The sequence below is a fragment of the Lepisma saccharinum genome, chromosome 9 (genome assembly GCF_977018435.1).
Source record: "Lepisma saccharinum chromosome 9, izLepSacc3.1, whole genome shotgun sequence".
Classification (NCBI taxonomy): Eukaryota; Metazoa; Arthropoda; class Insecta; order Zygentoma; family Lepismatidae; genus Lepisma; species Lepisma saccharinum.
This window is the reverse complement of record NC_139237.1, coordinates 93,018,934-93,036,508: the sequence shown is the minus strand read 5'-3', so window position 1 is coordinate 93,036,508 and position 17,575 is coordinate 93,018,934. Positions and strand designations below refer to the sequence as shown.

The window sequence follows — 17,575 nt, the reverse complement described above, 5'->3', positions numbered from 1 at the left end:
AGTAAGTGCACTTTTACTAGGGAAAGAAATGGACGAAGTGAAGAAATAGTTGTCCCCAATATCAGCATTGATGAAATATGTAACCTTAAAGGTGAGTCTTACATATTGTAAGATTAATGCTTGAAGACATGCATAATACTGTGGAAATTGCTACTTGAACTTTAAAAATACCAGCTAATCAGCTTAGGAATAATACTAACAAATGAAAACTATATTAACGAGGAAATAAAAAGCAGACTTAATTCAGGAAATGCATGTTACTTTTCTCTTCATAAACTTTTATCTTCTCGTATAATATCTAAGAACTAAAAATTAAAATACAAGGGTCGTTCAAGGTTGACCCGGACTTTTATTTCTGCAGAGGAAATAGGTAGCAGAAGAAACACCAAACTATGTTAGTTTTTCAAAGCATTCTCCGTTCTGGCAGCTCCCGAATTCCTTTGGCGTAGAAAGAACTTGGTTGTTGTCATAGCCACTCCGCAGTGCTTCGTCTGTCGTGAATTTCTTCCCTCCCAGATGGTCTTTAAGGGGTGCAAACAAACGATAATCACTGGAGGCTAAATCCAAACTGTAGGGGGGATGGGGCAGAACTTCCCAGCGCATGTCGGCCAGAGTTGTTGTCACATTGGCCTTGTGAGAGTGGGTATTGTCATGGAGAAGAAGGACATTTCCAGACAACATCCCAGGTCTTTTCTTGCGAATGGACTTTCGTACAGCACCACTCAACAATGTGGAGTAATACTGGGCATTAATCGTGCTACCTTTGTCCAGAAAATCCACATGGATAACGCCCTTCATGTCCCAGAAGACACTTGCCATGATCTTTCCAGCGGACGGCTGCGTTTTGCTTTTCTTGGGGGGCGGGGAACCTTTATGCTGCCACTCCATGCTGCATCTTTTGGTCTCTGGGGTTGAATTGTGAAACCATGTTTCATCACACATGATGATGGATTGCAACAATTCATCACCTTCTGCTTGAAACCGATTCAGAAGCTGTTCACAGACTGTCCTGCGTGTCCACTTCTGATCGAATGTCAGCTGGCGGGGAACCCAACTTGCACAGATTTTACGGAAGCGTAAGTGGTCGTGAATGATTGTCTCAACACTCCCAACACTGATATTCACCTCGGCTGCAATATCCCGCACTGTTACTCGCCGGTTCTCAAGAATCATTTGCTCAACACGTGCGATATTCACTGGTGTGACTGCAGTCGGGCGAATGTGTCCATGCGCTTCATTTGTCACCAGCTCCCGTCCTTCGCGAAACTGCTCACACCATTCGTACACTCTTGTCCGCGACATCGTTTGTTCACCATACTGTGCTTGCAATCGTCTGAAAATCTCAGCTGGTTTCACTTTCTCCTTCACGAGAAATTTGATTACACACTGCTGCTCCACAGCCACAGACACACTGCTTGCCGCCATGTTCGCTGCAACTGCTGCGCATGCGCGAAATATGTCATGCCGGGCGCTAGTTACTCTCGAAGGAATACATTACGTCACCTGCACGTTTCATCATGATCCGGCTATTCATCGATTTTTACGTACGAAAATCCTGGTCAACCTTGAACGACCCTTGTATACCAAACAGTAATTTAACCTGTAGTAAGTATTATATGGATGTGAAACCTTGTCTATTACATTAAAAGAGGAACATAAATTAAAAGTATTTGAAAATAAAATCCTTAGAAAAAAATATTTGGATCTAAAAGTGATGAGGAGACAGGTGACTGGACAAGGTTACATAATTTAGAACTGCATAATATGTATTGATTTCCAGATATTATTACAATAATTAAATCAATAAGACTTAGATGGGCAGGCTACATGGCACAAATGGGAGAGAAAAGAAGAAATTACAGGATTCTTGGGAAACCTGATGGTAAGAGACCAGTAGGAAGGCAAAGACGAAGATGGAGGGATAATGTTGAGATGGACCTACAGGAAGTCAGTAAGGATGGAAAAAATTGGATTGATCTTGCCCAGGATAAGGACAGATGGAAGGCTTGTGTTGCTGCAGCCATAAACCTTCAGGTTTAAGAATTCGAGAGTTAGTTAGCTAATCATCTACATCTTGATTTTGTAATAAATCTAATGAACAAAGTAAGATATTGTTGCAGCTGTAAAAGTTACAACATTGAAAGGAAAAAGCAGAGACTGTCAGTGTGTTCAGTCTATTGCGCTCTTGAGTATCCATGCTTCTAGCTACGGGGGATGATGTCACAGATAATTAAGTTGGGCTAAAAGAGTAACCTCTTGGCACCTACTTAAATAATGGTGTACAGATCATTTCTCATAGCAATTGGCAGTGCTGGAAGTGGTAATTCCTAGCTGGGATGTTGCTTGATCAAGTTTGTTTTGATTTTTTTGTCATGTAGAATTGATTTTCTGCCAATTTTGGCTAATTGTGATGATGAGGATGAGTGATGATACAATTAAATCGATGAAGAGATATTCACAAAGTATGCCCATGGCCAGGCTGGTACCCTTGGTGTCGTAGTACACTGTGCTAACCACTCTGCCACCATGGAGATTGGCATTGGAAAAGTGGGGGAATGCTTGTATGGATAAACATGGAAACAATGAAGCAGTGGGGGGAAGGGGGGGCTGCTTACACAAAATTATCCTAACTGGGAATATGTTTTGCAAATTTTCTTAACTTGAGGGATAGCATCTCACTTCCCCCTTCCTATCTGGGGGACTGGTCGAGTCTTGGGATAGGAAGGGAATGCTTATTCAACATATCCTATCTGATATTCTTCCTTCATTTATTTAATTACTTCACCACCTCCTTCTGTTGTGATTATTTATTCGTATTTGTTTTTCATTTAAATTGTGTATGTACTTTGATGTGTCCTAGTAGTCATAATATAAAGAACGTTTTTGATAGAACTATAAATAGGCACATCCAGAATGTTTTAAGAGATAGGTTGGACTTGCAAGTCAATAAAACATTGCGACACAATTATGAATCGGAGAATAGAGTGAAAAATATATTGCAGGTGTTCTTCCCCATGACACAAATGTAACAATTATTTAGCAATTTAGTCCTGGCATTGGCAAAATTTGAGGTTCAACTTTAGGGGGCAGACTCAATTTTTTCCCCCATCCTATAAAAGTAGCATTCAGGATCATGGACGTCCGCAGGATTTTTTTCCAGGGGGAAACAAGGCACATTTTCCCCCAAAATACTGTTGTTCCCTAAAAAAAACATTGCTGAAATTTGAAATTATGGTGTTCATGCAATAATTAACACATATTATTGTGGGTAAAATGAAATTATATGTGTGAAATACATAATTTTTGATTGACTTTCATTTTCCAGAGGGGGGCACGGCCCCTTCTTGCCTCCCTTCCGGACGCCCATGTTCAGGATTATTTACTAAATAACTGTTGTATTTGCGAAATCAGAAATATTACTCTTTATTACTTTGCCCCTTAGGTCCCAGGAGGTTAACAAAAGATCCCCCCAACCTGAACATTTTGGGGAGCAAGTGCCCTCTTCCCCCCACTAAGTTACGCCAAGGCGTCTTGGACACTATTTTTGCGGGATGAAATCTTTCTGATTCCGGCCCCCGAGTTATTTCAAAGTGGGAATCGAACCTGGAATATCTTGATTAAAAGTCATATGCCGAAAAACAAACTGGATCAACTACATGTAAATTTAGCATTGCCCTTTGTTTCAATTCATGCGCGCCTGAAGAAAATTAACAGATTTATATAGAGCGATAAACTTTATCAGGATAAAGAGAAGCGTAAGATGAAAATGCAATGTTAACTTTTCTGTACTTTTCTTACAGAAGCACAAGTATTTCGTATTTTCATAAGTGCAACCAATCATTTAATTGCCTTTAGGGGGGGGGGGGGTATACACCTTTTATTCATTTATATTTGAAACGCTTCCAATATGTTGTTTACCTGTCTACGTTACCAAACAAGCAGTCTGTCTGTGGTCTGTCTTATCTGTGCGACTTTTCGCAGTTACTGACGAAAGCTGTCTTGGTAAAACAACAACCAACATAGCAGAATGATCATCTAGTTAACGTTTTCTATACATATATATATAAAATAGAAACAGAAATGGAATTTTTATAAAAGCTTGATTGAACTCGTAACAAACTTTACGAAAACTGCGTTCGGTTGCCTGAAACAGGAAATCTAAATTTTCAGTAAACAAAACTGACGAGCTGTCTGCTGCGCAATGATTTCCGAATTGCTCATGACGTAATTCGGTCCATCCACTGTTTATAAATTATAAAGTAATAGCCTTGTGATGGCAAATATTTCGCTTCATGAACACAATAATCACATTTTCAGATGAAAATTGATTTAGTTTATTGCCAAAATTGTCTTAAATAGCGCTTAATAGGAAGGAGAAGTTATACTTCTTTGGCGGAAGAACTTCAACACATGATATTATAATTTGCTCACTGCCATCTTGAAAATATGGTGGTCGTCGGGACGTGGAAGGCAATGTCGAGTGAAAAGGAGTGACTTGAAAAATGACCGACGGTAAAGCAACGCATAGCGAGCCCGAAATGAAGGGCTGGCTATTTAAGTGGACAAATTATCTAAAAGGTTACCAGAGACGTTGGTTTGTTCTGTCAAATGGCTTGTTATCGTATTACAGGTGAGGTCAAGTAAAAATATCTTGCTCGTACGAAGGACAAGTTTGTGTTTAATAGTGAAAGGAGAGTGATTTTAATACGTATGGTGTTTTTGTATGTGTTCACATTGTGCGAAATTTTACTGGGAAGCTACTATAGTGAAGTGAAATTATTTTCTAAAACCATAATCAAAGATAGTTCTGCGTAGTAACTAATGAATACTTCTATAAAAAGATGTCATTAACTCACGAATGTTGATGAATTTTAATAAGGCGATTGATTACATATGGTGAATTTAGTACAGGAATCCCATACATATTTCATATCAGCATTCGTGCTGAAATAAGTCAACACTGAATGTAATTGTCAGTCCAAGTGTCTTAAGTTTGCTTTGGCATGAATCCATAAGAGAGTGTAACATGACAAGCGTTTACAACGTAGGAGGTGAGAACATTTGAGAGATTTTACACAAGACAGATGTATATATGTAGGCACAATCCAGATTCGAGTCATTATTCATTTACACTATTTTCTTTTTTCCTACCCTTAGTTATCTCCTGTTGCAACTTTTGGGTGACATTATATAACTAGCCTACTAATGTTTACTAACTCTCCCCACCCCTTTCTATAATAATCCTTATTGTGTCCATTGTTTTATATTACATTTCTATGTTTGTTGGTAAATAATAATGACACTCCAGTTTAAAAATATGCTTGTAGAGTGTTTCTATCTTCTTTACATTGTTAGCTTAAATTGAAGTAGTAAAGCATAAGATTGTCCCAAGCTTATTCTTCAGTTCTGATATCATTACTATACCCATGCAAAAAAAAAAGGAAAGTGCTCCCCTGTGCTTAGCACCTTGCCATGAAGGCGTATAGTGGGTGTGGGGGTAATGCCCCACATTTTCTTGATCCGGTCGTGAGTGGGGGTGATGTGATCAGCATCATGCCCCTGACCACCCCCCAGGGTTTCCCCCCTGGTACCCATGTTGTTTGATGCTGGATGGTGTAAGGGCCACTTCAAACATTAGAAAAGTTCCCGGATTTGAACCAGCCAGGGATCGAACCCGGGACATTTAACATGGTAGTCAGACGCATTACCGACAGCCACCGTGGCCACATGCATAATTTTTTACTTACATCTAATTCTGTATGCATATAAACATATACTGGACTTGCACTTCTACATGCTTATTATATTTATTTATTTATTTAATAGAAGATTCCAAATACAGCGTTAGCCATTTTACATTGGAACAATTTTGTAGAACATAAGGACAAAAAGAAATAACTTTATACAACAAAAATAATAACATAGAAAAATTACATGTGGTTAAGAGACTTGCATACTTTTAGCTAACTTTCTTTTAAACCGGTCCAGATTTTCAAAAATGTCTATTTCGCTACCTAGATTATTGTATTCCCTGGTTGGTTAGAACAGTAAGCTTTTATTGCCTTAGTATAGAGGGACCACAAGGAAAAGAACCATTGGCCAAAAGTCGCAATGCACCTTCCCCTCCATTGGTTCAACTCAGGCCATAAGGAAGCACTCTGCCCCTCCTCCCTACACAGGTGTACGGTGCACAGGAGTTGCAGGTCTGCGCAAGCTCGTTTGCCTGTGGTCCCACTATAGTTACATTTGGTAAAAATCTACTATTCCCCGGACACCTATAACTTCTACGCTTTGTCAATTTTTGACATTTGTACTTACCTATCTTCTTCACGGAACATTCTTTAAGGTGTATTCACGTTTTTTTTTTGTTTTTTTTTTATCAAAGTAATTACAATTTTTCACATTACGAGTACTTTTTCCTCGTAGTCTTTTCGCTTGCCTGAGAGACAATATGGCGCGTACACCTTCCTACATAATTGCACGTCGCGCTTGTGTTTTGTCCATTTTCATTTGTTATGCAGTGTTTCAACCTTCGAAACCCAAGAAATACCCGTGAACAAAGCTCCTCTGATCTATTTTTTTTAAACTTTTTCGCATTGTTTTACGAAGAAAATTGTCATGTTTCGTGGCGCTCTTCGTGAATGGTTTTTGGGGCTATCCATCCCGGAATCGGTGGGAAATTTGAACTAAAAAATATTTTTGGGTGAAAATTTTGAGTCCAAATTTCTCACCGATTCGGTGCTCTGCCCCTGGGGTATTTGACCTACTGCTGCCGCAGCCCCGCCTCCGCTCCGGCTACCCGGCTTTCTTTACAGAATCCCTGTTAAAGGAATGTTACAAATTGGCCGGAGTCACCTGCCTCCAAATGAGCCCCAAACTTTGAAATTTGTAAAAATCACTTTCCAGGATTCGGAAAACTTCCCTGATTTTCAAAAAGCATCCACGACACGTCGTATTAGGCATATACCCACAGCCCATTCCTTTTAACGAGTAGCTTACATTCACTGCCACATTTTTGACATTCCTTTCCTTTCTTCACGATCCCATGTTCAATTAAATGAAAAAATCCACTGAATCTTCCACACCCGGTACGAATTTCACCACGCATCCATGGCACGTCATGTTTCTAACTTTTGTTGCAAACACGGACAGTTCGAAACACTGGATACCCAATGAACATGAATAGAACACAATCACGACGCATGATGATGTACGAAGTGGGTGCGTGCCAAACGCAATTGTCCGTCGGAGAATTAATTTTCAACTAAGAACATGAATTTCCGCTATGAAACATTCCCACATCACACAAAACACCTTCCAGATGTTAGACAATACTACAGGAACTTATTACGGTAAGTAGTTTCTTCTGTAAAAATGAAGAAATCTGTTCGGGGAATATCAGATTAGGCTAGCACCTTACATTTTCCTTCCATGCACACATATTTCATGTGGGAAAGAAAAGCTTCAGACAGCAATGACTAATGAGAATGGCCACTTCTGCAACATATTTTAAAAAGCACAGTTTCTCACAATGTAATATTTTCACAGACTAAATTTTTCCAAACTTTTAACTCATTTTCAGTATTCTAAATGCCTTCTGTACAACTAGTAAATATCATAACATAATTGGAACTCTGATCCATTGGCATCATTTTTTGTATTTTTTGTAGTCATTCATAATGCTTACTTAACTTGAAACATCCTAGTTATACTTGGCTGCTTAACTATATTTCACCTAAAAACATGTTTGCACTTACATTTTTGTCAGGATGTTTGTCACATATATTAAAATTATCCTTTTGTTAAACTTGATGTTTTCATGTGTTTGTATCAGTAGTGATATTTTTCGTGCACATGAAAAGTGAGAGTACTTTTTCCTGCCTTATAGCCATTAACATTCCAATTTTCTTTCAAATTGTCACTGCAATCCCCCAACAGGATAAATAACACAATAAAATTAGAGCTTGGACTCATTTTTGCATGGTATGTTCTGAGCTATTTCCACTTTCTAAAATATGACAGTTGTAAGTTTTCATATTTGTGTATTCTTCTCAGCATAAAAGCATAAAACTATAACTTTTTATTGTACTTTGGGATATAGCAGCTTAATAAATCTTGGTAGGAATGTTTGGTAATATGTTGGAGTGGAGAGCTTTGTTTACCCTACTATTCATACTCATTTCATTTGCCTGCTTCTTCCCTTTGGCTGAATAAGATAGAAAGTAAATTGCACTTTTTATGTGTAGCATCATAAGTTTTTAATTTAATACCATGAGACAGATTAGTTTTCTTATGCAGGGGACAAAAACTTCTGTACAGTTTCTCAGTTAAAAAAAATATATATAATGAAAATACATATTTCTATTGTTATATTTAGTTTATTTGGTAAACATTACGAAATATGGGATTTCCAGGATTACATTCCAGTATTGGGAGAGGGAAGTTAGGGAATTTTGAAAATGCACCCAAAACATGGAGATGTTTGAGAGATTTTTTTCTTACTTCACTTTTCACTTACAATAATTTGGGAATGAAAGTAAATTTTCCTTTTTTTTATCCATCTTGTTGATGGGAGGTGTTCCATATGACATTTTGATTAAACTTTATTCTCTTGAGTGGCATATGCAGTTTAACAAAGAAGAAATTGGTTATTAGCATGCTTTAACACCACAGAATGATCTGGAAATTTATTTTAAAATTACCTGTAAAAGTCAGGGAATTAGTTTTACCAAAATTGGTGGATATGATTGAATTGGCTTTTTATTACATATTTTCTATTTCTGTGTGCAATTAGTCTTTCATACTGAAAGTAGAAGTTTCCTAATCAAATAGTGAGAATGAAAATTATGCAGTGCTAACTGAATTCATTGACTGTTACAAAGGACACAAGTGAATTGAATGTTAGTTGTGGCAGTGAAAATAAAGTACTAGGTTCTGGTTAGGAAAACTTTTGAATCATTACATCAAGTATTTTTGTCACTGTGATTCAAACATTAAAGTATAGGATTGTTTTGTATTTGTGTTGTGCTAATATTAATCTTCTTAGTTACTAGTCTGAGTGCATTGTTGCATGTTCTTGTACGTTGTGCATGTTTGAGCATCTGTGCCATAAAGCCTTTTCTGCAGTATGCGTATCAAAACTTCTTTCCTTCAAGGGTCTTTGCTCATTACTGGTTGTGGTACTTTGTTCTGGTATGAAACCTCTTGGTATATATTCTGACATATGTCCAAGAAATGAGCCTATTTGCTGGGAAACCAGTCAGGAGCTGGGGATCCTGGGTGACGAATGCTGGTTCCCTAGTGTTTTATTTAATTTGTTCCATTGTGGTAAATAATCATTGCCATGATTGATTTAGAAGAGAGAAAGGTAGATAATTTTTGAAAATGCATGCAGAATGTACAGAAGATAACATCTTATAAAAAGAGAATTTTTCTTATTGTCTGCAAAATTTTGAATAGCCTATATCTGCCTTTATGTATTAAATATCTTTCGTGGTCATAGTTAGTGTCTACCTATAGTTTACATTGCCTTTTCTCTGCCACATTCTTTGTTGGATTTTTTTTGGCCAGTGAATGCCTCATTTTTCATCCAAATGACATGGACAGGTTTCAGTGAGCCAGCTAAGGAATAGATTCTTTCAGGAATATGTTGTTGAAATCTGAGTGTACAATGTTACTAATGAAAACATGTTTCAGGGGAGCAAAGTACTTTGAAGTGCTGAGCACAATCAAGGGATGTGCCACTCACCAAATATTTTTGGAATAATATTAGCAATAAAGCAGCATAAAATAAATGTGTTTTTTTTTTATTTCTCGTATACCAAAAAATTAAAATTGCAAAACTGTCCATTTCGTACTTATAGAATGAAGGTGGTGTTACCTAAATAACTGGCTATGTTCTTTTATAAACTCTAAACCATTTTTGTAATAAGACTATGTATAGCACCAAAAGTTTGCAAGCTCTTGTTCACAAAGTGAAACTACTGTTCGATTTTCTGCCACTTTTGGCTAATCGCGAAGATAAGTCTGTCTTTTGCTGGCATTTCTATTTTGATTATTTTCAAATATTAAACTACAATCCTGGCACAGTGGTCGATGTATGCCAATATTCACTATTTGCAGTGGAAAGAGGAAACTAAAATTACAATGCAAAAAAAAATGTGTTCGTATTTTTCTATGACCGATACTCATGTAAACAATGGGAAATTTTAATGTAAACAAGTTAGAAACCTATAAATTCTCACCCACAAATGAACTTTTTATTGACTTGTTTCTGCCGATGTTGGAGAAAGTACAGTGTGTCCCACTAGCTTTCGAACCTGAAAAAAAGTTACAATTTCCGAACAAACATACATAGGAAAATGAAATTCACAATACACGTACCTTGTTTCATGCTGAATACATGATCGCCACAGCAGGTGCTTCAAGTGTCTTCCCTGGACGTCCAGACATGTTTGTACACGGCGTCCCATATTGTGAAAAGTTCGATGCATCCGGTGTGATCTCGTGAATCGCATTCTCGATGTTTCACAACTCTTGCAGTGATCGTAGTTTGTTTCTGTAGACACAATCTTTAAGGATACCCCATAAAAATAAATCCGGAGGTGTCACATCTGGGGATCTTGGCAGCCACAATCCTTTGGAGATGATTCTGTCACCAAAAAAGGACTCAATGTCTGCCATGGAGACGTTGGAAGTATGGCATGTCGCTCCGTCTTGTTGGAAATAACCGCGATGCAGTTATTCATCATCCAGCTGATTCACAAATGCACTGAAGATGTGACAGTAAACTTGTGTGTTTACTGTATCTTCAAAGAAGATGGGTCCAATGATACGCTGTCGGGAAATTGCACACCAAACTCCCACCTTCAATTGTCCTTTACGGCGTCCAAATTCACGTTGAACGGTCTGATACGATCCAGATATCCAATATTTCTTTACAATGATCACGCTTTCTTGTACGGTGTACCGTTCCATCCTCGCGATGCAGGGCCTCGCGCATCACACTAACCCACACGCACCACTTCCCCTGGCATCATCTACCGTCTTTGTTTTGACGCGTGCGTTTACGTTCAATGTTTTGACGCGTGCGTTTACGTTCAACCCTGCCTCGTGTTCAGCTTGAAACATGGTACGTGTACTGTGAATTTCATTTTCCTATGTATGTTTGTTCGGAAATTATAACGTTTTTTTCGGGTTCGAAAGCTAGTGGGACACCTGTTATCTTCCACACGCTTACCTTAACATACTGGCTTGGAGAGAAATTTGATGAGCAATAGCATCATGATTAGTATATTTACAGGACATACTATAGCCTCTTGTAGTGCTATTACATGGTAGTGCTGTCTGACAATAAACTGTCTGTGAGTGAGTGTTTTACGTGCACGTGCCCACATGAGTGTTGCATGTTCACATCTATTCTTCTTGCAAGGATATATTTATGTGGAATCAAGTAGATCTCTCCTTCCACCTCTTGATTTTTGCACCACCTCCTGAGGAGGATGATATTACAAATAATCTGTTTCTTAGCATTGCATATCATATGGCATCTGTTTATGAATTAGTTTTCAAAATGAGGTAACTTTCGAATATGTGAGGTACTGGAGTAAGATGTTTTGTAGTTGAAGGTGCTAAAAGAAGTTAAAAATAGTATAGGACAGTTTACTATGATGCAATGGGTCCCAGGTTCGAATCCTGGCCTGGATTCTTTGTGTTCTTTGTGTGTGTCCTTTTATCAGTTTCATCATTCGATTCTCTTCGTTGCAATTAGACAAAAGTGGCAGAAAAGCAACAATAAATAGAAAAGAAGACATTAGCCTAAATTAGTTTTACCTTTTATCATGCATAAATAACGTAGTTTATAATTTATCGTCTCATTGTTTTCACACAACACGCATCAAATTTAAAACAATGTGAAAGTAAATTGTAAACCATGAAAATGAACTGCTTTTATTTCTGTCGTATATGGTAGCTGCAAAGAATCTGTAAAGATTTACAAAGAGTATTACCATGATGTCAAGAAAAGAACGGTCATAAGATTCATGCTTTTTACAGATATAATGGAATAAACCTCATTTATTTCCTTGATTTGATTAGGAAATTGTATCAAACAGTTTAGAAAATTTTACAACTGTAAACACATTCGAAATTGCAAGTAGCTTTCCTAAGTTTTGTTTGATTTGTTCATATTTCTTCAATTAATATAATTTTGTGTGAATACCACAAACAAAACAAACAGGTGTTGCCATTAAAATAATCCCTTGTTGCATTTCTTGTATGTGTGGGTGTGGAAGTAAGATGATAGTGAAACCACTTTGAGTTGGAGAAAGAGATAGTTGTCTGCTGATTTGCACAAACTCCTCGCCCGCAGTGTTCTTGTTTCACCGTTGTCTGGTCAATGTGTACGTAGTGAAATTACATAAAATGTTGCTTTGTTAAATTTGGTGAAATGTAGATAAATGTTTGTAGCTTACTCTCTTGTAGTGGCATGTTACGTCACATCTCTGTACAAATAGGGTTTATTCTAGGGTCGAAAATTCAGGGGGAAAGAAACTTTCAATGCGACGAAGACAAGGACAAAAATTGGAGGAGTAAGTACAGTTGATTTAATTTTGTATGGCATGAACAATGTTCTTATCCACTTTAACCATGGATTTGTGCCAGTAACATTGATGCTTTGTTTTTGTAGCTGAACTTGTAGTCGTGATTAGTAAGGCTTAAAAGGGAAGCAAGCAACAAGTCGCAATCCTTTAGTAATTAATGTTGTAGAATACTGGTACAGAAGCAATAACAATCTAAAAGGTAGTATTTAATTGATTTTATTTCACAAACAGTCTTTGCTGCAATGGGAGAACGTTTCAAAAGTATATTAGTAGTAAATAATTATTCTAGACAAATTGCAATAATTGTCGCGTGGGAGGGAGGGGTAGATTTTACATCCAGGGATGACTTTGTTTGAACAGTTTTAATTTTAAATTTGTTAATGAACAGGTTTTTTTATTTCACAGTACCAGTTGGACCTCAGATATTAAGCATTTTCAGTAGTAAGGCTCAAAATATGCAGGGGATTTTTCTCAAGTCTCAAATATCCTAATTAGGAGAGATAGAAGACAGATTAATCTATTTTCATATCGGCATGTGCCAATAATGACATATGTTGATTATTTTACCAATTTAATAGGTACATTGATGTTTTGTTATTTTCATAAATAAATATAAAACAAAATTAACATCAACTGATTTTTAAATGCACTTCTAAATATTTGTGCAATAAATCACTCAACCATAATAGTAATATGTTTTTCATTTTCAATATATACTTGAATCTCTATAAAAGGAATGTGCAGTATTCAATAAATTTTGAGGTAAGGTGTCTGTTTATTCTCAGTTTAGAAATGTAAAGTTTATATCACCAATAGTAATACTTTTTATACTGGTTAAAATTGAGAAAGATTTGTTGTACACTGCATGTAAGAATGGATTCTACCACAAAATAATACTTAAACTCCAAATCATGCTTTAGTAATTGCTTCATAACACGGAAAAGTATTGAATGCTCACAGTTCCCCCAGGCTTTAGAACTACATTGCATGCATAGTCACACAGTTACCCACTGCAACAATATAATCGATATGTGCACCAAAATACTTGTCTTGAATTCATACATATTTTAATTCTGAATCCAAAGATACTTTTGTGGTAAACATATGTGAGGAGGAAGCACAAAAATACAGTACTTTGATTTTGTTTTATTTTGCGTTGTTACCTTTTTAATTTGTGCTAGATGTTTTTTTAATCAACGCTTAGGCACAGTTATTTGTGAGTGGATATTAGGTTGTACAAACAAGTTTTGCGCTTTAGGTAGAATTGTCAAACCACCTTTTCAACGAGTGTATTGTGTGTGGGCTGCTGTAAAGAAGAAATATGTTGTGTGTAAATTGCTCTTAATATTAAGTGTGTTGCATATGTGTAGAAGGATCCAAGTTGAAAAATTGGTGGAAGTTGCATGTAACTGTTGCTTTGAGTGGGGCAGTTTGTAACATTCTTTGTGTTGATGTATGCATGAATAATGTGTGATTAAATTCTACATTTAAAAAAAAAAATCTTATTACATGTTAGAGGTTGCGTGCTAAGCAGACCTTTTTCTGAGAGATCCACCTAACTGGCAACACAACTTGACCTCAGAGCTCCATTACCAGTTCAAAGAGAAAGTAAGCAAGCGAATCACGCACCAGTATGTGAAATTCCTCGTGAGAAATAATTCTTTGTACTTCCACAGCCTAATTATTCCCAATGTATACTCTGTCCCAGGTATCTCTAGAGCGAGCGAAAGAAAGCAAGTGTGCCGAAGTGATGACTGGAGAGAGCTCGACCAATGAACTTGTGAGAGGAGAAGTAAGTGCAGTCGTTTGCAGCAGCGTGCACTGCTTTGCAACTCCCTTTATGTGCAGCCTTGCTCCACATATTCCAAGGACAGAGTATAGGGAATTGTGTAAATCAGATTTCAAATAAATTACTAAGTTATGAATAACCTGGGTTGCATATGTTTGTACTTGCTGTACTGCACAGAAGCACTTATGGTGAATGCATTCATGCACATCAGGAAAAATCCAGAATTTATTCAAATCATTAAAATTATTGTGATTAATAACTATTTACAAGCAAGTGGCCCAAGTAATTATGAAAATCAAGAGGTTATAAAACATGAAAGATTGTCTTTTAGTAAAGAGTATAAATTTTATGTAAATAGGGACCTGAAAAATGTTGTATAAAATCAGAAAAATCACAGTAAAAAGTGGCAGCCAAAAGCCTGTGTTATTTTAATGTAAAATTGTCTGTAAATGACGAGATTTTTTTTTTTGCAAACAAAATACTTCAACTAGCAACGAAAGCAGTTAAACATAGGCCCATCTTTCTGACGCAGTTGAGGCAACCATGCTAACGGTATTACAAGACACCAGTGCAGTAGACGTGAACCTATCCTGGACATAACTCTTACCTTGTGTGATCACGCCCCCTCCCATAAAATTATTTTAAAGCAAAATTCACAAATAGTTTTGCTTATGTATGTTTTGACATGTAGTAGCTACTTTTCATGAATCATGCTTGGAGTTTTGAGGTCCCTATGTATGAAAACAATGTTACATTTTGATTAAATCAAACTTTCCATTCATCCTTATCCACAGAATGAATATGACATGGCATATGTTTGTAAAATTTTATAGTACTGTAGTCCACTACATGAAGTGTGGTAGGTTTCTGCAATACTAGATGCATGACTGGACGTTAATCCTTTAAACAGGTGCTTGTTGGACCTTGGTGCCAGATCTGAAAACTGCACGACTATTTTCAAAAGCAAAAGAAAAGACATACCACAAATCCATCACAAGCAACATACCTATACCTGTTTGAAATAATAAAAATAGTAGTATAATTAATGAAGATGAATTGTGTTAAGTTAAATCTTGCAAATGTTTTCATCACTTATCTGGTAGAAGATTTGTTACGTGTAGATCACCTAAACTTTCAGCCATGATATGACCAACTTCCATCTGCTGGATGTTGCCTGAAAAGTTAAAGAAAATGACCAGGAATCAATTTGGATTTTTGGCATTCCATGTTAATGCACCACCACCGACTACGGTGCAAACCTTCCCTCAATTTCCACAACTTAGGTGTGCCAGATATTCAATCATAGTTGGTTGGTTGAACAGGAGTAAATAACAAATGTTCTTGAAGAATGTCACGTTGAGAAAGGTATACAATTACTCAGTCCAGTAAATTCTTTAACATGTTAGGTCGATAAGTGAGAAACAACAAAAGTCTGTTGCAGCTAATTTAATAAATTACATGTAGTAATATATATTTAGAGTGGAACCCTGACAATAGGAATTATTTCCATTTTTAATTAGGATTTTGAAATCAATAAGTGTAGTTTAGAATGAGTTTAGTGTTGTGCCTCCATACTGCCATCTTTTTCATAGCTGAGAATAAAGTTAATAATCATTTATGTTAACAAAAGAATATAGATTAATATGTACAATAGTACAAAGATGTGATCATAATATTAGACAGTATTTTATAGTACCTGTCATGATTAACTTTTCATGACTATCACATGTCATCAACTTTGAAGAGTACTGAACATTTTTTCCTCAGAAAAATGCATGTGTGTGTGTGTATAAGAACCAAAAAATTAAAGAAAATTGTAATGACAACATGTAAAAATAGGACATTCTTCCCAGACAGAATAAGATTACCACATCCTCTGTTGGTAGGTGAAAGCTGGCATTCAACACTGCAGAGTGGCCAGGTCAGATATGAAGGTGGTCAGAGTAGTACTTATGCTATAATTATCATGAGAATTGGGAACTTTACAGGATGGTATACCACCTTTAGTGATTGCTTCTGGCTAGCACTTATCCATCACCACTTTCTACGTACTCTGATCATAAAACTGAAGCATACAGCTTAACATATTGACCATGAGTACACTCGCCTCAACTAGTACTCTGGCAGTTTTTCTTTATGCAGCATATTTGCAGAAGATTCAATTTGCTCTACAAGTGTATCAATATACGCTGTATAAAACACACCTTATTACTAATTTTGTTCACCCTGTACAAGTACTCCTTGATCTTATTACGACGACCCAGTGATCAACCTGTAATGTCCCAACCCTTACCAAAAAAGACAACTATTTCCGTCTCTTGCAACCTTGACCACTCTGCCAAGTAACAACTGAGGATTTGGTGATCTTATTCTATCCGGTGAGGGTATCAAATTTCGTACTTGTTTGAATTTAAACTTATATTGTGATTTTTGTGTGTTGTGCAATATAATATGATATTCCTTAATGCTGCAATACGTTAACCAACTTGGATGTATCATTTTTTGGCCTTGGTGTTTTCTGAACAACTTGACTGCATGATTGTTCACTATTTACGTTCGACACGTTAAAATCTCAACACTAAATGCACTTCTTCGAGAACAGTTTGGTTAGTGATAATTTCTTAAAGAAATGAATATGAACAAATCAACAGTACCGAAATGCTTGCAATGTTGTAATGTGATTATCTACACCAATTACCTCTGAAAAAATCTACATACAGCTGCTACTTCTAAACTGCTTTTTTAGTTTTCAATATGGGATACCTGTTAAAAAAAAGAATTTAAATTTTATTGTAGTTTCCAAAACTTTGGGAATATATTTAGATTCTGTTCTTAGAATTTTGTTTCAACCTGTAGACTTAATTGTATGCATTGCTTGTTCAAATTGTTAGGCTTTAAACTTGCATAAAAAAAAATGTATGTTCACTGGCAACATTTTTCCTTTTACACATCTGACTTTCTTCTTGGGCTCGTACAAGTCTTATTTGCAAAGTTAAAATGTTGCCAGTCAAAATGTAATATTTTTTAATGTTATATCTCAATAAGTAGTTTTTTTTCAACATTTTTTAAAATGCCACTACAATTACATTTTTGTGATGTTAAATTTTCATTATAATTAATTAATTACCTTGACCTTATTGTAATATATTTTTTTAAAATTTTGTCAGATCAGATCACTTATATG

At 36.4% G+C, this 17,575-nt stretch overlaps 1 protein-coding gene across 2 annotated transcripts in view; it reads left to right on the top strand.

Moving 5' to 3' along the window:
- The first annotated feature begins 4,218 nt into the window (after positions 1 to 4,218).
- Positions 4,219 to 17,575, top strand: part of Osbp (oxysterol binding protein) — a 48,046-nt gene continuing 34,689 nt past the window's right edge. The window contains exons 1-2 of one of the 2 annotated variants that reach the window (XM_083128638.1): positions 4,219 to 4,630; positions 12,528 to 12,590. In XM_083128638.1, the coding sequence (XP_082984764.1) occupies positions 4,503 to 4,630; positions 12,528 to 12,590 (191 nt within the window). In that variant the 5' untranslated portion in view covers positions 4,219 to 4,502. The remainder of the gene's footprint in view (positions 4,631 to 12,527; positions 12,591 to 17,575) is intronic. The other variant, XM_083128639.1, reaches the window with a different exon arrangement.